Below are 27,151 nucleotides of genomic sequence, written 5' to 3'. Positions count from 1 at the left end.
CTTCCAATACAGCGGAAATGAATGCTTCAGCTTAAGTGTATTTGTATCGACGGTGTGCACAATTGTTAATGCAGATAACAGGGACTTACCACTTTAGTTACGAATATGAATGAGTTCAAGAAACCTTTCGAGTACTCTACAAGCCGATTGACTTTGTAAATAACAAACAAATGATCACGCCATTGTCCAAATAACAAAATAAATGGGTATTTAAGTGACAATGAAATGGTTGGAAAAGATGGCTTGAAGAAAACGTTTCAAGGTCAGGGACATAAAATTTGGAATATGGACCACTGTTACGATCTATATGTTTTTCTACATTCGGTGATAACATCTGTTGTTGTTTTGACCCCTGACCCGAGGAAAATTAAAAACATGGACAAAGTTGCTTAAAACAACTTAGGTCGGTTGCTACGATTGACTGACATTTTGTTATTTATGTTTAACATCATTCAAGGGCAAAGTCGTGAATGTTGGATTACAACATTAGTAATTACAGATCATGGTTATAAGATTTGGGGTATTTACTAGATGTTAGCAGTAATCATTAAGCTATTCAAGAACCAAGTTTTCGGATACACTGACACGTACGATTTCGCCAAACACTTCGCTAGATTTCTTAATTAACATTATAAATTTGGCATCAGAAAGTGAGTGCGGACGTTAAGGCACAGCCAAAAGCACATTTGCGATCTCAAAACTGAACACTCTTTTACCCTTTCGTTCACGTTGTCACTGTTCAGTTTGTAATTTAAAACAGCACATTTACAAAGAACCGGCGAGATTCGGTCAATGAGTATTGCTGCTCAATGGTACAAGGAACCAATTGAATTGACCTTATTGTCTACCTTAATAATATTATGACAACACAAGTCAGGCCGAACGTTCTATTTTTTATTACCAGCTATAGAATAGATGTAAGTAATTAATAGTTTACAATTTCGAAGGGACCTTTTACAACGTTTGTAAACAGATTACAAATGAAATATTAGTTTCCGACCATACCAAATTACTTAACTTGTACAGTCCCCAAATATTTAAGGATTAAAAATTTTATTTATTTGAAAGAGAAATTTCATGAAAAGTATTACTAACAACTGATTGTATTTCTTCAACTGACACATTACCTATTTAAATGTCGCTACATATTGAAAAGGTCAATGTTGCAGGTATGTTGTGATGAATTATGGAGAGAAAAATAATTTGACTTACCATTTTGGTGTTCCATCACCATGAAGTAGAAGAAAACGTTTGGTTGAAGTTCAAGACCACAGTTGATTTAAATTCTATGTGCTTGTAATTTGCAAAGTTCCACACTTTCCAAAATGCTCATCTTAGGTAGATGTTTATTGAAGGCAGGGCTTTGAAAAACTAGCATGAGTTCTAAACTTCCTGAATTGATCTTATGACTTATGCTACTTTTAAATATGTCTAAAAAGTTGACCTTTGAAACTCCTGCTTCATCGATTGGTTAGGGTCAATATTTTATTAGGCTTAACTACGCCCTCGATATCCTGGACTACTTCTACTTGTTTTAATTTTTTGACTGTGGTTTTGTGTCCAACTACTACCGCTTAGAACAGTACACATTTTCTTACTTACATTGAAAAAAAGTTGAGAGTGAAAATGACTATTTACTGAAATATCGTTACATTAAAGCTACAGCTCCTCAAACATTGCTCCTTGGTGACAGACCTAACATCCAATGGAAAACTCTGGAAAACTTTGTAAAAAATGAAGACGATACTTACCCGATTTTACCTAATAGAGACTCGGTAGTATTACGTCATGCCAGAATGGTGACGGGGTTCGAGTCTGCATTTTAAAATAAAATCGGTGTAAAAAAGATTAAAATAAACACAAATTTATTTATCTTTAAATATTTTTATTAAAAAACCATATTAAATTCAACGTTCTTTTTGGTTTTTAAGCGTTGAATTATAATGAAGTTGGTAATTGGGAAAGGATTCATTTTGTTTTATCATAAACACAAATGTTATTGATATATTTTCACCAGAAATATTCACACGCAACACAGGGAATCACGGTCCGTCATGAGCTTTAGTACCCGCCCATTTTTTGAAGCATCATAAGTTAAGACGGGGAGAAACAAGATGGCCCGTATTGCGTATAAGTTTTTCCGTTAACATTTACATAAAATGAACCAAACAGCGTGCTGTGAATTGTGTAATTTTAAAAAACACGGGGGGGAAAGGTTCTACAAAAACATATATTAAATTTTTAAAGTACATATTTAATTATAATAATTATCAATTTGTTTAATTTTCAAAGACTAGAATTTGCTCAGTGATTGAAGTAATACAAAAAAAGTCAGATCGCCATTTGATTTTTTTAACATGTTTATGTTGAAGATGTGTGTAGTGCCGTGTGCAAAAGAAAATTTAAATATTGAACAAAAATTATTATTTCTTACTTTAGACTAAGTTTTAACACAAAAGTTTCACATTAAATTATATATACAAAATCATTCATTCGTAATTTTTTAAAATGGCTCCAGATGTTTTTTTTTTTTTGAAAAAGGGAAGACGCTCTAACGCACTTTAGGATATTATATTATTTTCTTTTGGCATTTTTAAAGCTAAACTCTAGTTTTTCCTTTTCAGACAGAGTATCGCTTTATTTTGAGAAATGTCTAAGTTCGGAGCTACCAATTATGAAAATGTAAAAATACGTGTATAAAAATTCCCGTTTAAGTTCTTACAAAAATGGTAGAAAATTCGTTATTTTTACGTCACGTGTTTATAAATACCAAAAGGCACCTGCTGGTGTTGACTAATGGAGAACTAAGTTAATTAATTAATTTGAAGCTCGTGATTGGTTTGGATTTTAGGAAAATTTCTTAATTGATTTTTATATCGATGTGTAAATTTAATAACAAAAGTGGTGATAAAACCGACGGAATAGACAATCTGAATCATGTTTAGAGTGTCGTCCCCCTCGTTATTAAACTACTTAAATAATAATATTCCTTTTCTGAAGTAAGATAGTGACGTCAGATGTTACCTACGTCAATAACACTTCGTAGTACTTTAACTTATTATCATATCATATCACTTTTGTTATTAATATGTAAACTTTTAGAAAATGGGGATATCACTATCCGTTAATTTGTTCAAATATTTGGCTAAGATTTATAAAAAATGTGGAAGTATTTTAGAAATTCGTTGGGTGTTCACTACTGCACTAATCTTTCTATTGCTTTCCCATCAAACTTAAGAGCTCTTCCTTAATAATTACACACACTTATCAAGCTAAAACGTGACAATTTATAATACCAAACATTCATTTATATCCAATTTCTCCAATCAATCATATTTTTCTTTAATTTTACACATGCATTTAATTCGTATCTTTCGAAAAACATTTTTTTTATTTTTTGACATCGGCAAGTAAGTTATTGTTTATGACTGTGATAATTTATTAACTATCAAAAAACACGTCGACAGCGTTAAGAAACAACTCGCGTAATGTAATGGCACACATAAGGCTGTTTTTAAATTAGTTCAGTAGGGTATTCGGCGCACGACATGAAATGAGCCTGCCAGCCGGGAAGGGTCGGACTAATAATTTTCCCTACCGATATTGGAGAGAAAGTAAAAAACTTTTTTTTTTTTGAAGAGAGAGTACGTTTTATCACATATTTGGTTGGGGTTTTCTTTTCTTGGGGATTATGAATATGAACATGTCAGGCTGGTCCCGTTTAAATCTTCGTCGAGAAAGTAACCGCGTTGTTATAAGTCCGCCGTTTGAAAACAGGGTACAGCCCGCGTGATATCGTCACGTTCAACGGGTGAACTGACTTCGCTGGAGTCACCAGAAGACGTGGGTGAAGATGGCTCACTATCCAATGAGGATTGTTGTTGAATAACGCCATCTGTTGGACTGGTTTTCAAGGATTTTAGGGACTGTTCCAACTCCATTAGTTGTCCCATGAAGTTGAAATTAGGGGAGATTATGGGCCTTTTCCTTTTAACCATTCTGTAGGCATCTCCTAGGGACGTTCTAGTGTGGTGCATTAAGTAGGCGATTGTAATGGTGGCCGAACGTGAGATACCGGCTTGACAATGGACCAGAACTCGACCTCCTAGTCGTTCAGCTTCATCTATTAATGAAATAAAAAAAAAATAAATTGGTTAGGTTAAACTTTTTAATTTTGAAAACATAAATAACTGTAGTTGTGAGCAATGCTAAAGCTAATCTTATATATTTTTGAGAAGTATATTTGTAGGTTTTTGTTCATTATGCACTGTCACAATTTAGCAAATTGCATGTCTAATATCAGTGATACCTTGGAAGTTACTGTTTTACAAGTGTTTCGGTTGAGTTTTGCTAAATATTAGGACGGAGGCAAACTCATAGTCTTTATAATTAACCTCTAGGCCTAATTTATCATCGTTTTACTTAATTTCAAAGTTGTACAAACGGTTAGTCTCTAATAGACATTATCATGCAGATATTTGACGGGGACGGTGAAAAATACGTAATTCCCTTTTACCTCTGTCGCTATGACCCTCCCGCCTCTTCTTTCATACCCCCCCCCTCCGTCCCGTGGAAGGGGGTCCGGGACTTTGACGCGCACCCACATTACTCTGTTCTCCATTCCTATTTCTAAAATTATATCTATCCCTGGTTATACCATACAAAATCCCTGACTCATCCCTGATTTTTTAGGAAAAACTTTAATTCCCTGACTTATCCAGTTCATGTATGAACCCTGTTCCGAGTTCACTAACCTCAACTTCAATCGTGAAGCATCTTTACACAAAAAACTAAGCTAGGTTTTTCCTTTGTAATATTAACGCTAACGTGATTTAAAGCTCTGGAAGAAAATACCGATGACTCATAATAGAAAGGTTTCAATCTTTCGTTCCCCTTCACGCAATTCACCTGACGACGAAGTTTTCCGCTCGTGTAAGAAAAAATCGTTAATTCGACCCAACCACCCCCGCCACTTTCAAAATGAATACAAAATGCATACATGCACGTCGTCATTGAACAAATCGATTCGAGATTATGGTGTGGTAAATGTGATATGACACGTTGTCATACGATGTTAATGTCAAGATTACATTGTCAGATTAGTGGTAAGGTGACGTAGTCCGTCCGTTTCAGGTAGGGAAAAATTGTTTGGACATCAAATTAAATTTACCATGACGTACGCGTTTCAAGCAATGTCGTTTGTTTCAGCAGGTATTTTAGAAATCCCTTTTTGACGTGAACTTCAAACATCGAGGATTAATTGGCCGTAATTTTAACGAAGGTAGTCAATAAACCGTGTGTTTACAGCGTTTCTATCCATACAAGATTTTCAAAAGAGGGTGGGATGAATCTAGGAGTGATTTTGAGGGTAAAATGTTCTGTGACATCATGCCCTAAGGGCCCCCGTTTACAAGTTTTAATTGGAGGATTTGATTAATTTAGCATTGTGGTTCAGTTTTCTTACTTTAAATTAAAGGGTTATCTGTAAAATACTCCGTTCATTACTTGTTAAGGGTGGCCCTTCAGGCAAAATATTGATAAATTATATTTAACTTCAACAAATTGAATGGGTTGGTTGTTCATGAGTAGACTTTCCTAACATCCTGGTAGGCCAAACTAACCCAACGCCCACCTGAATTCATTCTACTGCACGTTCGACTTAAGCACCATTCCATTGTCCTCGTGAATTCTATGTCTGTGCAGTCGATGTAGCTAATATTACCTGACCCTAAGAGTATAAAGAACAAAAGGAGAGCCTAGCCTTTGTCAGTTGTGCTAGGCGACATTTTAACAATACACCTTTCATTCCGGAAGAGGGCTGGGTGCACGAATAAGGTTTTCCGTGGACCACCCTCGATTGAAACGAAACCGCGATTAGGCACACACTCTGTACGCCTCGGAAAAATCGTGTTACCGCTTTAATTATTGGTAATTTGGGGGAACGCGAAAGCCATAGAGTTGCGTGCTGATGAATAGGTAATTGAAGATGCGGCAACTTCATTCCAAAAGCCTCTTTACTGGCAAAATTCTAGCACTATGGATTATTGGGGATTTAGCTAAGCCTTGGCTGACACATAACCAAACCTAATTTGCGTTACCTAGGAAACTGAACAGTAAATTTTATCTCTTAGATAAATGTGCACTGAAGGCCCAACGTGACGTCGACAAAAACAATAAACCAATTATACAAATGATCAATTAGACAACTCTTATCGTCTGCTAGCATTGCATTTTCTGTCAATTACGTTTGAAATAAATGTTAAAATTTATTCACGAAAATGACCTAGTATAAAATTCGTGGAAAGGGCGGTTTTCTTTCAGATTTCATCTCAAGGGTTCAAACCATCCAGACCAGTTAGGCACGATGCTTACACGTGTCTATTCTTCGAATCAAAGCAACCTTGAGCTAAATGAGCGTTTAAAAAGAGTCTGGGTTTTTTAAGAATTCAAGTTTAAAACCGTTTATTTTATTTTTCAACTTTAAAACGTGTCTAAAATGTCTAGAAAATTGTATTGTGGCTAATATTATGAACATTGAATACTAGTGTTCCTGAGGACTTGTTTTCAATTTTGAAACTATGCGTTACAACAACTGCCTCTAGATGGCGTAATGGCGTAAATACGATGAAGTAGATTTTTTAAAAACAGAATTTCATATTTTAAAGTTTTTTATATTGCATTAAAAAGAAAACTTTTACACAGAATTTCACGAAATTTCTAAACGCAATAATCTCTTTAACATTACGTTATTTCTGAAATTCAGCGAAGCTCCTCAAAGTCCGAGTCAAAGTCCTTTAATCCCAACAACACGGACAGTTTAACCTGAAATCCCCTCCACTTGGGAAATAACCAAGATAAACCTAATCTACACGGTGTCTATTTAAGTTGTCGGGGCATCGACTTAATAATCCTTACGTAACACAGTTAGACGGCCAAGGAGCAAGCGGGTCATCACAGTACGCCCAGTTCGTTGAATGGACATAGAAAGGTTATTAGAAGCGTGTGCCCCGAGTTCCTGACAATTCAAGTTTGGTGAAGCAAAGAAGGCCTGCTGCATTTAGTTCCAGCAGCTCAAGAGATAGATAAAGAACCACGGCGGACAGAGGGAGACACCAAAAACGAAGCCCTAGAACTGATTACAAATTGATTGCCGTGAAAGAGGCCAAACTAAAATCAGTTAGCGCTTTGGTACGTCACAAATATTGTCGAATATTTCATTAGAAATTGGATTTTTTTTCTTCTAAAATTAACTTCATGTGAGGTATCTTTTACTTTAAATATCTATGCCTAATTCCCATCACACTCTTCTTTTTCTGTAGCCAATTTCCACTCCATGCTAAATCACCTTTGCTTCTAAATTTTAACGCAACATTTTTAATCATTCTTGCTTTAATTTTTAGGTCAAATTTCACTCTGAGCTAAATTATTCTCACTTTTAGTATTATGGCGTTAAATTTCCACGTTATTCTTAATCATCAGTGCTTTAAATTTTATCAGAAAAAATTCCAACTGCACTCTTAATCACCCTTGCTTTAAATTTCCACTACACCCTCACTTATTCTTGCTTTATGGAGTGCATAATCATTCTTGATTTTACCTTTTATAACGCATAAATATAATACAAAAGCAGATGCATTGTATAAGCGCCTGGGAAAACCACACCTAATAGATATTTACGGCCAGTATTCCTAACGGATCACGTGACGACTGGCTCTTGGCTGTGCGCCGAGGTAGATGCGCGTGAGAAATATATCACGCTGTACCGTTATAGTTACCATCCCCCTTCTACCATTGACTCTCCTTCTCATACATGGTAAACCCTACGCGAATTTCCTAATGCAATAACGTCTTACAGTCGAAGGAGCTAACGGACTATATTTCCATAGAAATTGTTCAAATAAATAAAAAGATTAGAGGATCCAGGCGAGAATTTCAAATTTCACTATGGATGAGTCATACTTCTTTTCAGGTTACATTGAAAGAAAAACATATAAGAGTTAGTTTTTGTTTTCCGCGTCTTTGAATACTCGTTTTGCGGTTTAGTATAAAATGAGGCGAAGTTAATAAAAACGAGACTACGTAACCAGTATTTTAGCGAGATTACATACTACAGTACTGGCTATGTATGGCCCACGCCCGGCCATTTAAATATACACATCTATGTTTAAAACAACTCTTCATGCATAAATAGATTAAAGACCTTCTCTTCTAGGGTACAATGACCCCTAAATTAATTTATTTCCAAGAATTTTATTATAATTGTCAACATGAAAATTATTTATGGCGTTTATTTTTGTATTATGAATTAATTGCAGTCATATGCGCAGTATCTACTGCGCAAGTTCAAACCTCAATGGTTACTTACAAAACTAAATTAGACAGAACAACTTGATACACGGAGAAATTAAGCTATTCACTAATCCTAAGCACAACGATAAATTTATTATTTTTTTAAAAATATCATAATTTCATGATATGTTCCATAAGTTTGCCAATGGTTACAAACTGGAGCTTGTCATGAAGTGACGTAGGTCATAGATTCTGGTGAGGCGCTGTCAAAGGCTTTGTAATGAAGACCAAACCGGACTAGATGGAAGTCCTGCAAAACTAACCACCGAGTGTAGTCTGCAATTCTCGCTTATCGTTCTGCTAGAACTAGCTCGAGCTGCAAGCCTCTGGCATTACGAAGTATAAATAGTGTCATACTTATGGAACATATCACTTATAAACTTATGATAATATTTAAATCTTGTTAGGTAACAGATGCTAATCAAAAAAAAAATTTACGAGGAAATGACTTGGTTGAAAATAAAATATTCGTCCCTAGATATAAATATTGTAAATTAAACAATGGAAGTTTTTATGTATTTAAACGAATTCACTGCGTGTCGATATTTTAGGAAAAATCTGGGTCGTTGCTGTTGTTGTCCAATCTCCACCCAAATTGTTTTTTAGGTTTAGAGGAAGAGGAAAGAGGTACCATTAAGGGCTGACTCAACCAGAAACAATATCCCCGGATGGTTTGCAAAAATTTGATATCGAATTCTACTTAAAAATTCACTATCACCACTTCAACACTTGCAAATAAATAAATATTTTTAAGTAATTTTTTTAGAAAGAGAACGCCATAAGTATATATTAGAATTCAATTTTAAAGGGATAGTGAGCTTTAAATTAAACAAATAAAATTTGAATCGCGCAATATTTTTAAACTAGAATATAATAAATTAAATGTTTTGATAAATGTATATTTTTTGTAAACTTTGCTGATATCTCAAATAAAACGACACAGTTACGACTTCATCATGTTATTGTTAGAATATTGCACACGGCACACTATGGAGGAAGCTAGGGATATCTGACATCGTTATCATCATAAGTTTATTAGAAATGTTGCATAAGTATGACACTTCCTATACTTCTTAATTGTTGCGACTTGCAGCTCGAGAACTGACTACACTCGGTTTTGCAGTCCATCTTAATATTTAGTCAGTACTAAGCCTTTGACATAGCCTTGATGTGATTCCCTCGCTTCATGACAAGTTCCAGTTTGTAACCAGTGACAAACTTATGGAACATATCTTATGAACTTATGGTTATAATTATGATTTCAAATAATTTCACGTTTTCCGATATTAAAACTATCAAAAACGTTATTGAAACCAAAATTAAACGCAACAATAACGCGTGCAGATTAGATTAGGTTTCTGCATTGATTAAACAAAAAAACTACACAGTTTACCCTCTCGTTAAAATATAAATATAAATATAAATATTAATATATAACACACAAAAAGTCAATATTTATTATTGAAACGTAACATAGGCCTGCCTAGAAAAAATCCAAGTTGTGAATCAGCTAAATGCCTGGATTCGTTTCGTAATTTCTAATTCTCTTCGTATCTTCAAACGAAGCCAGCAAAGCGGCCTTTTAAAGCAAAGCTAGCTAGAGCGTGTAAAGAAGGTTTTTAAAAGTCCCACTTCTGAGTCACCTTCTCTAAAAATTGTTTACGCTCCGCCCCCTCCCCTCCCCCCAGTCTTTCCATCACTCGCAAACTAACCGTGTCTTCGTCTAAGACTAAGACTAAGACTAAGAGAGAAAATACTTAGCTATTTAAGAATACCAGAAACAAGTCTGGTGACCCCAAAATGCAACCAACTTCACATTCAGATTTTTTTATTTTTTTTTGGTATTTTTTTTCTATTGGGTTCGTTTCGGTTCTAGTGCCAACATTGTGACTGTTTACTAACTTAAAATTAAAGTTCAAAATGAAAAAGACCTATTTATACGTCGCAATTAGGTTCGTGGGGTTCACACAAGACACACAAGGATAAATGGAGATTTGAATCGGGTGCAAATACTGTGTAAACTAATTTTTAGGAAAGCTACGTGATGCAAGGTTGAAAGCCGACTAATTTTTCATGAAAGTAAATAAAAATAACATAAGTTTATAAGATATGTTCCATAAGTATGAAACTAGCTATACTTCGTAATGCTAGAGACTTTCAGCTCGAGCTAGTTCTAGCAGAACGACAAGCGAGAATTGCAGACTACACTCGGTGGTTAATTTTGCAGGACTTCCATCTAGGTCCTATTTAGTCTGCATTACTAAGCCTTTGACAGCGCCTCAACAGGCGTCACTTTACTAGAATCTATGACCTACGTCACTTGATGTCAAGCTCTCAGTAACCAGTGACAAACTCATGGCCAACATATCTTATGAACTTATTTAATTAGAAGTAATTTGTTTTAAGTTCAATAAAATTAAATTAAGCACTCTGAGGCACCCTAAACTGAAGTTCATCTCTAACAACAAAGACTAAACATTCCACAATCAATTGCATTTACAATTGGCTTATTGTTTTAGCGGTAATGGGCCTCTAACTGAAGTAAATCTTTTCATACATCACAACTAAAGCAAGGGTTACAGAAAGTTCAATTGGGTTAGCTCACAAAGGTTAGTAAGTCTTAAGTTGCAATCATATTTTTCATATATACTTCTACCACCACACAGGAACTAAAATAAAAATGAATATCAATACCTTCATTACCGAATGAATAACCAAATTTATCAGTCATTGAAAAGGCAGTGGGGGCGGTAGGGGGGTGTCTAAAAACGGAGATCGTCGGGATCTGAGGCCAACGGAGTTCCGATTACTCATTCAACGCGAGTTAGGTTCGAGAGATCGGCAAATGACGTGTTCCGACTCGATAGCTTTTATAATAAGCGAATATAAAAGGCGTAAAAGAGAGTTGACTAATAGTGTGGGAAGCCCTTTTTAGTTCCCATGCAGGTATGACTATGACCCCCGTCTCTCTCTCTCGGAGACCGAAGGACCCAGCCATGACGCGGCAGCGTCACTCGAGAGGCAGCTGTACCAGCACCCGTCCCAGTTCGGGATATGAGTGTGTCCTATCCTTACACCAACCACCTTGGGCCCCCTTCGTCCTCTCATGGCGCGGAGATCGCGGGACGGGACCCGTTTCGGACTGGACACAATGAACTTTCACCCCCCCCCCATTTCCCGCCAAAAACCTGGTAGGGCTTATGGTGTATTAGAATGACACACCGACTTTTAATTCTATAAGGTCGGGTTTACTTTGATAAAAGTGAGGGCTGATGTCACCGGCGGCCATTTTGAAATTTACCAAACAGGTTTTTCTCCCTCCCCCTCTTCCCCCCAATAAGTAACGTGACAGTTATAAGTGCACCGTTTTGAATTGTTATAATTATCTATTGTTTAGTATAGAAGAGCTCTTTCGATATTAACTTGCCCAAAGAAACCTTTTTAGTTTTTGAATACCGCCCAATAACGTTTTAAAGATTCCGGTTGTAGAATTCTAATATAGTTACACCTGTCAAAATGCAAGTTCTCTAAATAACCTTCAAACCATATAGAAGAACTTAAATAATTGAGTCACCTCAATTTCGAAAAGCATACTTTTCTAATACTATATTACCTATGACAGGACTTATTCCGAAATTGTATAGAAAAAAAATCTGACTGTCGTGATTCTAACTTATTTCCAGCTCTAGGCAAAAAAGGCGCCTTTTTTCTCGGGTCACGAGATCTTTTTTCGGCTTTTGGCGGGAACGGAGAGCCCGCGCGCGCGCGTTTCAATCCACGTGCCGAGTGTGAATCACGCGCGCGTGTGTATGCGCCCCCTACATATAAACGAAGAGGCCTGTCTTATTATTTGTTGCCACTAGTGTCCGTGTCCGTCCGATGCCTTCTGATATTACAAGAACCCACCCCTGACGTTCACGAGGCTTTTAATTCTACGGCGACAGTTTGCGGTTCAGAGAGGTTAGGGTTACTACGGACTATCTAGGGACTGAACGGAGTCGCGTGGCGATGACGTATGAGGGGTTTCGCTTGACCCTCCTTTCGAGGAGTCACGCAAAGGATCACGTCACGGCCGGGGTGCCCGTCGCCTTTTGTAGGAGATACTAATATAAAATTGGAGAGAGGGTAGGCGGTTTTATACGCGATCGAGGAATGAGTGTAACGGTTTAACCTAATACGCGACCCCTTAGAGCCCCCTCCGGAAATCCCGCGGTGATGACATATACGATAGCCCCCTATACCAATTGGATCCGTACGTGTACAAAGATGTCTGTTTTATAGGCCTTCTTTACGGCACGGCTCTTAATTTAGGCATTACAAAATTCTCCTTTCTACAGTTTACATGTTTTAATAAGGTAAATTAATGAAAGATACTTTTGTTTATCGGTAAGTGGTTTTGCTAGCGCCATCTAGCCACGAATTGAAGTATACATTCCTTATTACAAAGCCGCTTTTTAAGTCATGTAGCGTTGAAAACAAATAAAGAACAATCCACAAGGGTAGAAATGGGAACCGCCATTGTTTATGAATAAGCTGTCTTTGACTAACGCCATCTATGGCATCAAAGTAGAGTAAAAGTCATTATTTTGTGCTATTAAAACCACCTAGCGTTACGCACAAGTAAATACAATTCATAACGCCGTCTGAAATCTTACTTTCGCCAGTTATTTTTAAGCTTTCAACGGTATTAAGTTAATTTAACCTAATAATGTAAAACTGATCTTACAAGATTATTGTTCTATTCTTGCGATTAAAAGTAGAAAATGGAGCTTATGGATTTGATACAGTCAGAAAAAAGGTTAAAATAGTGAGATTAGAACGTCGCCATTTTTAAAATAAATGATAAATAAAGCTGAAAAGAAAGTCGCCAGATGGCGCATCCAATAAACTAGCATTGAAAATGTCGCACAGCGTGGGGCAAAAAAGCCTTCTACTTCTATTTGATTTACTTTGTCTATGGCAAACGGTTGTCGGCTTTAGTAAACTTAAATTAGAAGTAAAAACTTTGCGCTGATCACGTGACAAAATCTGACATAACAAAAGGTCCTCAGAGCACCGTTCCACTCCTATTTTTTACACTCTATTTGGCGCCTTAATAAGTCTATGGCAATGAACAAAATGTTTGTCGGTTTTCTAACGTCAACTTTAAAAGTATATAATTAGCCATGCGTCTCTGAGATCCGTCGCGCTGATCACGTAACAAAGTATAAAACCACACCAAACAAAGCGAACATTCTTAAAAAATCCAGCGTCTTAAAGAAAATGTTAAAAAAGAAAACGCCCGTTTATAATAATAACCCTTTCGAGCCTAGCTAGAATCTTGATGAAATCTTCTCTGACGTTTTTTTTTAAACAACCCACACTTCTTAGGGACGGACGGGCATTCCTAATTACGTCAAACGTTTCGTTACGTCATGGAAAAGTATCTTACGTCATAAACTCGGTTTCCCCATCATTTATTCTAAAAGGAAATTTCTCTTTTTAAAAAGGAACCCTTTCTCTTAATCTTAAGACGATCGTGTTTGGAATTTTTGGCGGAGGTTGCTGACGAAAATAAAATGCGCGCCAATTGAATCTTTATTAAGTTGAGAGGAAAAATATTTTTTAAAATAAGGGAAGCGTATTGCGTAATTTGCAAATTTCTTCTTGTTTATTAATGCATATATAAATATACGCTATTTATTTCAGTGCAGAATAAAGACCGTATGGATTTATGCTAGTCTTCAGAAGAGGAACCATTTTGGCAAATTAATAGGCGGTTGGTAAAATATGTAGAGTTTTACAATAGAAGAGTCCGGGTCCATCAACAAGGTCAACTGGTGGGATTTTTAGTTTAAATAAGGGGTCATTAACTACAGTCTAAAAGTCTTTTAAAACATGCATGAGCACTACTCTACGGACCCTTATGGGGCGTTCAGGCTTCATCTATACTTATTGGTTCCATAGGCCGTTTAGTAACACTGAACCCAACCCAACAACCCTCGTTCGATTCCGGGATATTTCATAATGGAAAAATAAAACCGAAAAATTCTTGGCGACATTTTAGTAAACATAAACCTACTCACGCAAGACCTTGGGACTATCAATCTTAAATACCTAACTCATTGCTCAACTACTTGAAACAATAATAATAGTAATGAAAATAAAGGGAAACAAAGGCTTACCAATAAAGGCGAAAGCTTCTTCGAAGAACTGTTTCAAGTTCTGTTGACACGTGTCCGCAGCCGGAAGTCTCTTGTATCTTACTCCCTGTTCTTCGTGGTACCCGGGTAAATGATTAGTAACATTGAGGACGTAGGTGATGCCCAATTCGCGGAGTGCCCGTAGGTCGGACGCGTCGTGTTCGTTGCCCAAGTATAGGAAGGGTAAGATGGCCGTAGCCGGTAAGTCATGGTTAATCAGATCATCGCTGTTCACTCGGCAATCAGCCATGTCTCGCAGCCTCTCATTGTCGACGATGAATTTCGGAGCTAGGGGACTGGTGACTGGAGAGGATTGGTGGTGAAGAGAACTCGACATACAGAGATCTTCGTATGAGCGTTGAAATTCACGGAAACCACCTGGAAAAACAAAATTATTTACTTTAAATATTTTTTTAATTGGATTTCAATTTCTACTTTGCCCTATTGATATTTTACACACATGGAAGGAAGATTCATACCATTTACAACAGGAGTCCGGGCTACCTGGAGGACAGAAACCCATCCCCTTTTGCCCTACAGGTAGTCTGGCCTCCTGGTGTAAATGGTATGAATCCTCCATTTTTGTAAACTATCTATACGATAATGTAAATTTGGTGGTGAAAAAATTATCGATTTATAATCTGTGTTAAAAAAGTGATTAAATTAAACTCCCGACAGACAATGAATCAGTAATTATTTGTAGACCAATAATAGACTTTTTCGATATTAGATCAATTTTATCTGTTAACATCTCGACTCAAAATTTAAAGTTGATCTAAAAACTCACAAATCCGGCGGCGTACCGGTTGGTAAACAGTGAAATAACTAATAGACCGCACACACGCTACCGAAAAAAGCTTTGGTAAACGCAACGCAATGCAATGCAATGAATTTCCCCTTTCACCTACGTCGTTACATCTCCATTACGACGGGGAGACTAAACTAACTCGGTTGGTTACTAATCTAGTCAAAAGCAAAAGATAGATAGCATCAATCAAGACTTATTATACAAGGGACGGGACGGGAAACACCAAAGAAAGATTCTTCGATGAGGAAACACATAGACGTACATTCCTGCGGGTTCCGATGGAATTTTCGGTCGGGGTACCGTAGCTAGCAAACTTCCTCCCCACACGTCGCTCGCTTCCCCGTAATATTATCCCCGTACTTCCCCATCTCGAGCTCATTTCGTATGCACGCGCCATCTCCTAGTCCCGACCGAGGAACAGGGGCGTCCCCTTTCAGCTTTATTGATATTGAAACAGATTGAACTGAAGCGATACCAGTCTGACTATAGGATTGGGTTTAAACGATATGTCATCTTTTCTAAATCGACTTTCGATTCGATGGGATATTTTAAGCCAATACAATTGAATTCGAGGATGGATTTGTTGGGGTTTTTACGGTATTAGCATGGAAGATCTAGATGCGGGATTGATATACTTCGTAATGATAAGGCATGGACTTCAACGATAACATTTAACCAAACGAATTTTGGGTTGTGTCAGGTTAATAATATTTTAAGCCTGCATAAGAACAAAACTTCTAATTTGAATACATACACGTCTAGTTTATCGCTAAATGGCCGTTCTTAAGATTAGTCCAAGACAGTTTTTTCACGTTTGGGATAACCAAAGAACGGACATGCTAAGTTAAAGGAATAGCGACGTGATTTAAAAATGATCTCAAATCTAAAGAAAACCTTACTTCTTTGAGAGTTTAAACTCTTCTGATTCCAAAAATATGCTTGAATAATATTTAATTATGAGGGAAAACACAGAAAAAACACTTTGAAAACTTGAAATTTAGGGGACAAAGGCAAATTTGCGGAGATGATTTTTGGCGGGTTTTTCTCCTTGATACGTCCTTCACGGCATCTCGCGGAAAAGCCAAGCGCGAGACTCCCGAGTCTACTAATGCGGCGCGCGCGCGAATCTGAATAAATTAGGCTTAACGCGGCGCGGCGACACTAACAGGCGCGTCACGTGAGCGACATCTAGAGTGAAAATTTCTCCTTACTACGTCATCAAACGAAACAAAATCTCAACTAGGCCTTTTCCAAACACAAAACTTTGATTGCAATTTAATAAATTGCTACGAAACCAAATAAAAAAGTAAACATATCATAATAAACTAGATTTTCCAAGGATTTTTTTCGCATTTTAAGTATGAGGATGACGAAAATTATGTCACTAACACTTTAAGGATAATCCAATTTAACAAAAGATGCTACATGGCTTCTAAGTTTTGTGTTAAGTATTATTGATACAGCGCGGTCAGTTGCGATAAAATCAGGACGCAGTGGTGATAAAATCAGGATGCAGATGCGATCAAATCAGGACGCAGTGGTGATCAAAATCAGGACACAGTTGCTCAAAACAAAAATTCAATTTACCTGAACTAGTGACAAGAAACTTCGAAGCCGCAATCAACACAGCAAAGGAAATTAATCACACAAACCGCTTGTAAGTAAACACCAGCGACTAAATAAATTTATCCAAGTGTCGAGAAGGATCTTAGGGAGTTCTATAAACGCAACTGAAGTCCTCCGATGTGTCTAATGGGTGCGGAGCTTGGTGAACTAGTCACGAACGAGTCACCCGCGCGGCAAACCGCCCGTGGCACCGCTCCTAAATTAGCTTGATGTCTCCTTTTGTGGGTCCGAACTCTAGCACACCACCCCACTCATTAATTAGCCATCCATTTAGTCGCAAAGAGGAAAGAGAGAGAGACTGAAACATCTTGGTGATGGTATATATACGATGCCGGCGTGTGCTTACTACAACTCTATATGTTCCCAAATCCCACCCATTACCAAACAGTCTTGGCACTGAAAACTGACTGTACCTCTCTAATATAGAGGGGTGCTTTAAGACTTAAGAGAAAGGAAAGGATGAAAGCATTCTGCTATTTACTAAGGAGTAACAGTACGAGATTTTACTTTTGATGGAAGTGAGGGTTTTGATATTGCGCAAACTAGTAATTAATTTATTTTTCATGATTTGATTAAGTAACTTCTGGTTCAGTATTTTACAGAAATATTTTGCTATTTACCGATTGCAATTTTAGTCAAATAAATTGGGATTTAAGTCACATTGCGATTTAAGCCAAATAAATTGCGATTTTAGTCAAATATATTGCGATTTAAGTCAAATATATTGCGATTTAAGTCAAATAAACTGCGATTTAAGTCGAATAAACTACGATTTAAGTCGAATAAACTACGATTTAAGTCGAATAAATTGCGATTCAAGTCCAATAAATTGCGATTCAAGTCCAATAAATTGCGATTCAAGTCCAATAAATTGCGATTCAAGTCCAATAAATTGCGATTCAAGTCCAATAAATTGCGATTCAAGTCCAATAAATTGCGATTCAAGTCCAATAAATTGCGATTCAAGTCCAATAAATTGCGATTCAAGTCCAATAAATTGCGATTCAAGTCCAATAAATTGCGATTCAAGTCCAATAAATTGCGATTCAAGTCCAATAAATCGCGATTTAAGAAATAAGTCAAAACATTTTCAGATGAAATATTCCTTTATAACATTTCAATTTCACTCCTTGCAAATGGAAAACGAGACAGAGTATAAGTCTCTTAGAATTAAGAGCTTAAAGAGAAGTAGAGTATAGAGTGCGAGTGAGTGAGTGAGTTAACCTATGTATTTATAAAAATATATTTAGATCCATTCCGCTATATATAGAGCTCGCAGGAGTTGAGGAGAGAGAACTGCGATGATTCACGAGGACATACATACACTGACTCTTGTGTCTCCGCAACGTTGACTCACACGGCACGGCACGGAGCAAAGCAGAACGCAACGGGACCATCTTTTTCAAATGCATTTTATACACTGTCGCCCGGCCCAAACTTGATATAGTTTTCATGCTTTTTTTACAGATCACTTCAATTTGAAAGTAAAAGGCTTGGGCTTCTTTCCACCACAAGAAACAGGAAACCTATCCACTTGGAAACTAGTTTACTCGCGTGTAATTTATTAACACTTTTTTTCGTGTGAGATTGAGTATTTTGTATTAGATTTGTAGACATTTTCGAAAAATCGAAAAACATAAATTGGCAAACGTGCATTTTTCAGAAACTGCAAGTCCCAAAGAAGAGAATTTTCCGAATCAGAAATTGCCAAAGAAGAGAATTTTCCGAATCAAAAGTTGCCAAAAAAGAGAATTTTCCGAATCAAAAGTTGCCAAAAAAGAGAATTTTCCGAATCAAAAGTTGCCAAAAAAGAGAATTTTCCGAATCAAAAGTTGCCAAAAAAGAGAATTTTCCGAATCAAAAATTGCCAAAAAAGAGAATTTTCCGAATCAAAAATTGCCAAAAAAGAGAATTTTCCGAATCAAAAATTGCCAAAAAAGAGAATTTTCCGAATCAAAAATTGCCAAAAAAGAGAATTTTCCGAATCAAAAATTGCCAAAAAAGAGAATTTTCCGAATCAAAAATTGCCAAAAAAGAGAATTTTCCGAATCAAAAATTGCCAAAAAAGAGAATTTTCCGAATCAGAAATTGCCAAAGAAGAGCATTTTCCGAATCAGAAATTGCCAAAGAGCATTTTCCGAATCAGAAATTGCCAAAGAGCATTTTCCGAATCAGAAATTGCCAAAGAAGAGCATTTTCCGAATCAGAAATTGCCAAAGAAGAGCATTTTCCGAATCAGAAATGGCCAAAGAGCATTTCCCATATGAAAACTTCACAACTGGTAACTACCTAACTTACGTCCATTTACCGTTGATAAACAGCACATTAGAGAAGCTTAAGTACTAAACATTAAGGGAACCATTCATCATTTTTGGCCTGTAACAAAATCATCGTTGAAAAAGAGTTTAGGTTGCTTATTTCGTTGGGGGTTATATTTAGGGGGACCTTGTGTGGGGCTTCACTCTTGAGTGACTCGCGTGCCGATAAACGGATAGGACGTTCGCGGCGACCCGATGGTTCGTTAACGGAAGTGGGTTGCATGCTTGCTGTTAGGGGTCCCTTGTCTATTAACCTAAAGAGGCGAATTGATAGCGTTTGTGGGCTGAGGACCGATAATTTAGGATTGTACCTTTAGAAGTTTTTAACTTAAATAAACTCTGCCTTAATTGAACCATAAGTATATAAGCCCAATCATGATTTTCATCTGATATAATGAATAAATCATAGGATCTATTGTCTAACCTTCAATGGTGAATATTACGCAATTCAGAAGCTTTCAAAGGCGGTTTGACCACCAAAACGGTACCTTAATTTGAAGGCAATTACAACAGCAAGTCGCGTTAAATGGTTCCATCACGCTATTAAGACATTAATCATTACGCGGTTACATAGTTCGCCGAACCTCTAAGCCTAAAATATTTTTCATTCAATTCAACCTTCATAGAGAAAGATAATCAGTGTAGTGTCCTAGGAAAATATTTCCCATTCGTTATAATGAACGCTAAGTATTAAACAGAGTGGGTTAGCTATTTGAGGTCATATGCAGCAGGGTTTTCCCAATTTTTATCCCAAAGTTCTGATTCACATATTTTGAAAATAAATAAATAAATTACATATCAATTAAATTTTGGATATCAGATATCTAATTTGAACAATTTCTACTGCATTTTTGGCTTTGTTCTATGCAACCATTATAAACTCAACTATGCCATTCTAGCTACAATCTGCCGCTAGAAGGCGAATTAACGAGTATTTTTCAACTTTCTCCCTCTGCCATCCGTCCTTCAGTACTGCTTCGTCCATGCTCCAGCAGAAGACAATGCGGCCCCGCCCCCATTTAAAGAGGGCCTATTCTTACGCGATAAATCTAATCAACTCCAATAGCTAACCCAAACTGCGCCAAGGAAACCGTCAAAGCTCGAATCGCGCCACGTTGAAAACCCGTATAGAGGAGAGGAAGGGAGGGTAGAAAACATCATGGCATAAGTTTGGAAGTTAGCTGCAATGAGTCATCGCTAGATTAACCGTTATGTTTTAAAAGCGTTTACCCTAACCTAAAAATCAAACGAGCGAAGCAGCCAAGGCTTATACAATTGCCCTCAGTGATCGAACCCGTACCTTGTCTATAAAGCTGAAAAGCTCGTACGAGTTTTAATTTTTTGATTGCGCTTTTCTCAAACCGGAAGTGTGTATGTCGAAAAAGGCGGGAAACGGATATTAGCGTGCAGGTCTGAGAGAGCAACCGAGGATGCGGGAGCATTTTATTTTATTTTATTTTAACGAATGACGCAAATTAAAATTCCTACTAAATTAACAACACGCAATTATTATGCCACTTTTAAAATCACTCGAAATCATGTATTTATGGGATGTTAAATAGAGGTCATGCAATTTTAGGATAGTCGATTTGCAGGAGTATATTCAGGTGTAAGACCAACTTAACAACGGAAGTGCTGTTACTTATTTTTTTAGTTGAAGCATTTAATTTATTCAGAGAAAAATTAAATTTTTTTGGATTTTGATAATTAATTTTAAGTACCCTCGAAATTTTCACAATTTTAAATTAATTTTAATGAAAAACTTTATTTAAACGTTACTGAAATTTTCATTATTTTCCTGAATAAATTTTTTTCATAATATCCCCGAATTATTAAAAAAAATTTATGATTTTCCTGAATTTAAAAAAAAGAAGACTTTAAATAGCCCCGAAACTCACGATTTCAATGAATTTAAATTTAGGTATAAACGGGTCAAAGGTTACCAAAAAAACTAGGGTAGCGAAAAGTTTTTTAGATCAACTTTTATCCGAAAATATAAGAACACAAAACAAAACATTTAGATAAATAAAAATTCGATAACCATAAGAAAAGCAAAGTGGCACTGACCTCTGACTAGAACTGGTGTGGCTCCATTTTCGCACAAGGCAGTGAGAACAAGTACCAATGGATGACACGGAGGCAACTTCTCAATGTCACTAGTTGAATCATCGTAAACAACTATTTCTTTTTGCATACTTTTCTTCAAAAGTTCTTTACCTTCTTTGGTGGTCACCAATTCCCATAAGGGCACGCGACCTTGTTGCAAACGACGCCTGGTTATCCTATCGGCGCAGTTAACGTTCCAAGCCCCAACCACGTGACCCGCGTTATAGCTCATAAATGGTCGACAATCCAGGAGAACGGTACCACTTCGAGTCCTACCACGCGTTACGCGATCGGACAACTCGGCAACATTCATAAACCGTACTATCTTGGACACATTACTGTTGCAATTAAGGTTGTTGTTGTTGCTACTGAAAGTGTTATTTGGGTTGGCGTTAGCGTTCGTTGGGGAACGTAATTGTTGCTGTTGTTGCTGGTCTAAACGGCATTTCTTTTGGACTGGTGGGGAGTTGACAACACGAGTGCCGCAACTCGGGGCCATTGGTAAGGTAGGTGAAGCGTGATGGTTGGATGAATTGGGAGAACATGACGCCCATAATCGGCGGTCAAGAGTCAAGTGTAGTTTACTGGGTCGTCGTTGGTCACCTCCCAAATGCAACATGCCGGACACGTCGATGAGTTGAGCCGCCCCGGACATTGAGAACAAATATGGAATTTCCGAGAGAAATTTAAACCGTCGTTAGGGTTCTGCAAAAAGATTAAAAATTTAAATTCAATTAAGAACACAAATGGCAGGGATTTTTGATATTTAGGCCTATGATTCAAAGCATGAATTTATTTATTAACATGAATATATATCTGCATTGACTTGTTAAATTACATATTCAGGGATGGGAGGGGCTTAGTTTGAGTGACGTCAGAGGATTTCTGTCGGTTTGTTTTTAAAGCTAAAGCTCTTGTCACGCGGAAGGCTAATTATGCTTGTAAATTGATCAACTACCGCATTAATTTAACTCCAACAGCAGGGAAAAAACCAGCATCATCAATTCTCACGATTTAAAATGTTAGTAGTTTACTTTCAACCGTTACATTAATTTTCATAATGGCCAAGGCTTAGCACTTTACCAACAGTTTTCAGTTTCAGATTAGGAAAAACATTGCAGGCACTTAATATAATTTCCTTTAAAAGATCACTATCACTTTCGGACATCGTGTTGAGATATTTATTCACGTATTGGCGATCATTTTTAATATTCAGTTGACGCAGTTTGGTGAACCTAACCGAAAATTGTATCCCTCATACAATTTTGTTAAACTGGTCGTCTGCTGTTCGAACTTCCAGGTGTCTCGATTTTGATTGGCTACCGCGATGACGTTAAACGCGTATGTAATAGAAAGGTCCCTCCCATCCCTGAATAACATGATAGAAAGGCTAATGATACACATATATATTCATGTTAATAAATAAATTCATGTTCAAAGGATATGTTGCATAAGTTTTTCACTAGTTACAGAGAGCTTGTCATGAAGTGACGCTTGGATTCTGTAGCACTACGAAGTATAGGTAGTGTCTACATCTTATGAACTTATGTTCTATGACACTATTTAACTGAAAACCACGAAGAGCATGATAATTAACCCTTAACTAATTAATCTTTGGACTAACCCATAATCTTCATTATTGAAAATTAGACCTTTCTTTATTCAACTTTCAATTTCGATGAATTAAACGATCCTTAATTAGGCACTTTGATCAATCAAATTGGGAAATTAACTAATTGTACCTGTGCATAAAGAATGAACCATAACAGAAGTTTCACCACGTTCAAATCATATCAAACTTCATTTCAAAATGAGATTTTTTTAATTTGCAAAGAAAAAAATTATTGACCGTATAGGTACTTAATAAATAAATATCACAATAACTTAATCAAAAGTAACTAATTTAAATTCCCCAAAGTATGGGGATGACACCTGTAAATCACGTGATAGTTTTTTCCCCTCGTCATAAACCGCGGGACCGCAATGTTTTCTAACCTCATTAAATTTAACCCTTTTTAAAATGTCTCGCGTCTTTGACGAGTCAACATAATTTCTGGTTTCGGTGAAGGGATGCCAAAGAGTTCTAGAAGTGTCTCTGGTTGTTTTTAGAGAACGGGAAGGGGATGGGGATGCATTGCTAATATCTGAGACTAAGAAAGATCTTCTAACGGGATGAGAAGGAAGTACGGAACGGTCTGGAGTAAGTAATATTCTTGAAGACAACTCCATTTCTGTACATCAGTACGGGAGACGATGAGTAAGTTAGGTTCGTTCGTTGCCTAGACTCAAAATATGAAGACAGTACACTCTCATGGCACGTGGTGCTGCTTACAAGCTCAAGCTGGTGCTGCTACATATTCCGTAATTTGGGGAAGAAATAAACACCAGCTACTGTTGGTGGGTCACTCATGCAGAAGTACTGAGAATCTGGACTCTTATGGCGTGTTAGTAGAGGTTTGATTAGGGTTAGATTTAAGTTTGGGTAAGGTTCATTTCATGTTAGGCTTTTGATTAAGGTGAATTAGTTTAGGTTTGGTTAGGGTTAAGTTTAAATTCATTTGGGTTATGTTTTTTTAGGTTTAAGATTGGGTAAGTTTCATTCGAGGGGGTAGACACTTTGGATCTCAGTGTACACCTGAGTTCAAAAGAGTTCAGCTTTGACAGTGCATTGAGTTCAAAGCCTTCGGAACTCAGAGTTCAGCTTTGACAGTACATTGAGTTCAAGACATATTGTACACCAGAGTTCTCAAGTGTCTACCCCCTCGGTTTCATTTCATGTTAGGCATTTGATTAGGTGAAGTTGTTTAGGTTTAAGGGTTAAGTTTAATTTTGGGTAAGGTTAATTTCATGTTAGGCTTTTGATTAAGGTGAAGTAGCTTAGGTTTGGTTAGGGTTAAGTTTAAGTTCACTTTGGGTTATGTTTGGTTAGGTTTAATTTTGGGTATGGTTCATTTCATGTTAGGCTTTTGATTAGGTGAAGTAGTTTAGGTTTGATTAGGGTTAAGTTTAAGTTAACTTTGGGTTATGTTTGGTTAGGTTAAGAGTCAAGGGGGTCAGGTACACGTGCTATACTTTGGTTTTAATTTTTTTAAGAAAGGTTAGGTCTGCAGGCTTAGTTTAAATTTCGTTTCTTGAGAATTAGTTTTAGTTCGTTAGGTTTAAGCATGGTTTTCACTTGACCGAAAAAAACTACTTTGCAGCTGGACGTCAAACGTCAGATTTGTTTTTCACGTTGTCGCCCAGCGCTATAGCGTTTTCACTTAGCGTAGTTCATGCAAATAATGGAACCAAGGCTTAACAGATAAACTGAACACTGCACTAATTGCGGAACATCTATTGTCTTTCTTTTTTGCAATCTTTGTTTCTAATATCATACATATTTGTATCGTTCCTAACCTCTTCAATAAACCTTTCAGCATTGAACTTCGGCATTTTCAGGGACTTTTATTAGTAACTGACTCGATTAGGATCGAAATAAATAAAAAGATGGCGGACCGCCGACGGCCTCTTCCGAACACGCGTGGTCAAAAATGACGTCACGACTCTAGCTTATTGCTGATTGGCTCGTGCAGAGCGTTAACGTTGAACGCGGCCGAAAAAATAGAAAGCTAATATCGCCACACTCAGCGTAATTTCTGTCCAGCGTAACTAGGTTTTTTTTCGGTAGTCGCTTGACGTCGGGCGAAAAGTCGTGATTTACGCCAAGTGAAAACCATGCTTTAAGATATGGAAGGTTAGGTTAGGATCAATGGGGGTCAGATTGAAGTCTAATAAATAACACGATTTTTAGATAACGGTTTCTTCAGTTATAGGGTAAGGGGTCGAGGCTAGGTTTGGTTTGTTTGTTTCGGCCTAAAATGGATTTGCTGGAGTTCGGGTCAACTATGATCAGGTTGAAATTGTTTAGTTTGACATGGGGATAGACAATCACTTAAGATGTGTGCTCACCCTAACGCGAGTAACAACCGTAAGCCTTGGCAATAGCAATAGCATTTATTCCTTGAATACCGAATAAGTAGCGTCAGCTTAAGACATACACATCGCTAAACAAAACGATATAATGTAAGAACATAAAAGAGTTACAACACTGTCTCAATAGAACGACAAAGGCGCCAATAAACGTTACATTAGTGTATTTCTCTAATAGCAATACGGTCTATTCTTTGAGAGCCTCCGTTGTTCTAGCAATGCTGGTGGCCTTCAAGGCTGCATGAAGTCGCGCTACATCAGTCAAATTGAAATGCTCAAAATTTAGTTCACGTAGTACAAATGGGAAGGCTAGTGGGGCGGTTTTAAAAAAAAATCTATGACAGCTAAGTATTATTTATTTTTTTAAGAAAACACCATCTCTTTAAAATTTGCTGAAAATACGTTCGCGGTTTTTCAAGGACCGATCCAATTTTAATCTCTCTATTAAAGCAAGAATTTTACAAAGTAAATAACACCCAAATTCAAAATTCAAAATGATTGTTTCTAATACATGTAAATAGTCAGGCTGGTTTTAAGTTTGAGTACAAACAAAAAAACACATTTCCTCATATATCATAAGATATGTTCCGTAAGTTTGTCACTTGTTACAAACTGGAGCTTGTCATGAAGTGAATGACGTTGGTCATAGATTCGAGGTAAAGCGTCATACGCCTGGTGAGGCTCTGCTGTCAAAGGGGGCTTAGTAATGCAGACTAAATAGAACCTAGATGGAAGTCCTGCAAAATTAACCACCGAGTGTAGTTTGCACTTCTCGCTTGTCGTTCTCGAACTATAAGTCTCTAGCATTACGAAGTATGGAAAGTGTCATACTTATGGTAGGAACATATCTTATAAACTTATGATGTGTGTATAAAATCATGAGTCTATTATGTAAGGTTCATATAAGTCAGAAACAAAGTCAATTTAAGTCATTAGCAAATGCCCCTAATGAAGGAAGCAGGTATGGTAATTTCAAACCTATCCTAACTTCCGGTATAAGCAAACAGCCTAGGAACTATAGATGGCGCTTTTTTCGTACCCGCCAAATTTTTCAAATGTTAATATGAGTACAGGACCTAATTGGGGACGACTCATACTTATGGGGACCTTACGTAATAGACTTATGATAAAATCATGTAGCAAACTATGATACAAGTAGTTCCCAAGAATTTCTACAAACAAGGTAAAAAACTTCAAACCATAAAACCACATCTATAAAATAAAATCCCGAAGATTCACAGATCTAATTTAATTTCTATTTTGTCATAACAGCAGGCGACAATCTAATTAAAGTGCATTTATTTCTCTACGCATTTCGCACTAAACCTTAAAGCTATGAAAGAAAAAGTGTGGGCATCAAAAAGAGAGAAAAACCCCGGACTAGAACAACTGCACAGTTAAGTTATTCAAGAATGAGTCAGTCACGGTTTGCTTGCACGTAAGCTTCTCCTAATGGAATTGAAGAAGCCCCATTAACATTTTTCTTAATGAGGAGCCGAGAGCTACGAGTTTTCTTTTTATTAACTTAGTTACTATTCATTCTAATTCGTTTCGGTATGCATTATTTCAAGGATTTTAGAACTGCTTTCCCTGAGTCGGAGTTAAGTACATATAAAAATAAGAGTAAATGTTTGCAGAGTGTGTATTTGTCTACACACTATCATAAGTTTATAAGTGATATTTTTAATAAGTGTGACACTAAATATACAAATTCGTAACGCTACTGAGAGACTTACAGATCGAGCTAGTTCTAGCAGAACGACGGAAGCGAGAATTGAAGTCCTACACTCTGT

The 27,151-nt window shown here is 36.9% G+C and overlaps 1 protein-coding gene across 2 annotated transcripts in view; it reads right to left on the bottom strand.

Moving 5' to 3' along the window:
• Window positions 1-1,864: 1,864 nt before the first annotated feature.
• LOC149629856 (dual specificity protein phosphatase 10-like) overlaps window positions 1,865-27,151 on the bottom strand; it is a 34,983-nt gene continuing 9,696 nt past the window's right edge. For both annotated transcript variants that reach the window (XM_089851542.1, XM_089851543.1), the window contains exons 2-4: window positions 21,351-22,094; window positions 14,514-14,909; window positions 1,865-4,123 (exon numbers count right to left, since the gene is read on the bottom strand). In XM_089851542.1, the coding sequence (XP_089707668.1) occupies window positions 3,753-4,123; window positions 14,514-14,909; window positions 21,351-22,044 (1,461 nt within the window). In that variant the 5' untranslated portion in view covers window positions 22,045-22,094 and the 3' untranslated portion in view covers window positions 1,865-3,752. The remainder of the gene's footprint in view (window positions 4,124-14,513; window positions 14,910-21,350; window positions 22,095-27,151) is intronic.

The sequence above is a fragment of the Phalangium opilio genome, unplaced genomic scaffold (assembly GCF_054372755.1).
Source record: "Phalangium opilio isolate 3A_F unplaced genomic scaffold, DU_Popi_V2 ptg000105l_1, whole genome shotgun sequence".
NCBI classification, from domain to species: domain Eukaryota; kingdom Metazoa; phylum Arthropoda; class Arachnida; order Opiliones; family Phalangiidae; genus Phalangium; species Phalangium opilio.
The sequence above is the reverse complement of the archived record's forward strand: the minus strand, read 5'-3'. Positions and strand labels throughout refer to the sequence as shown.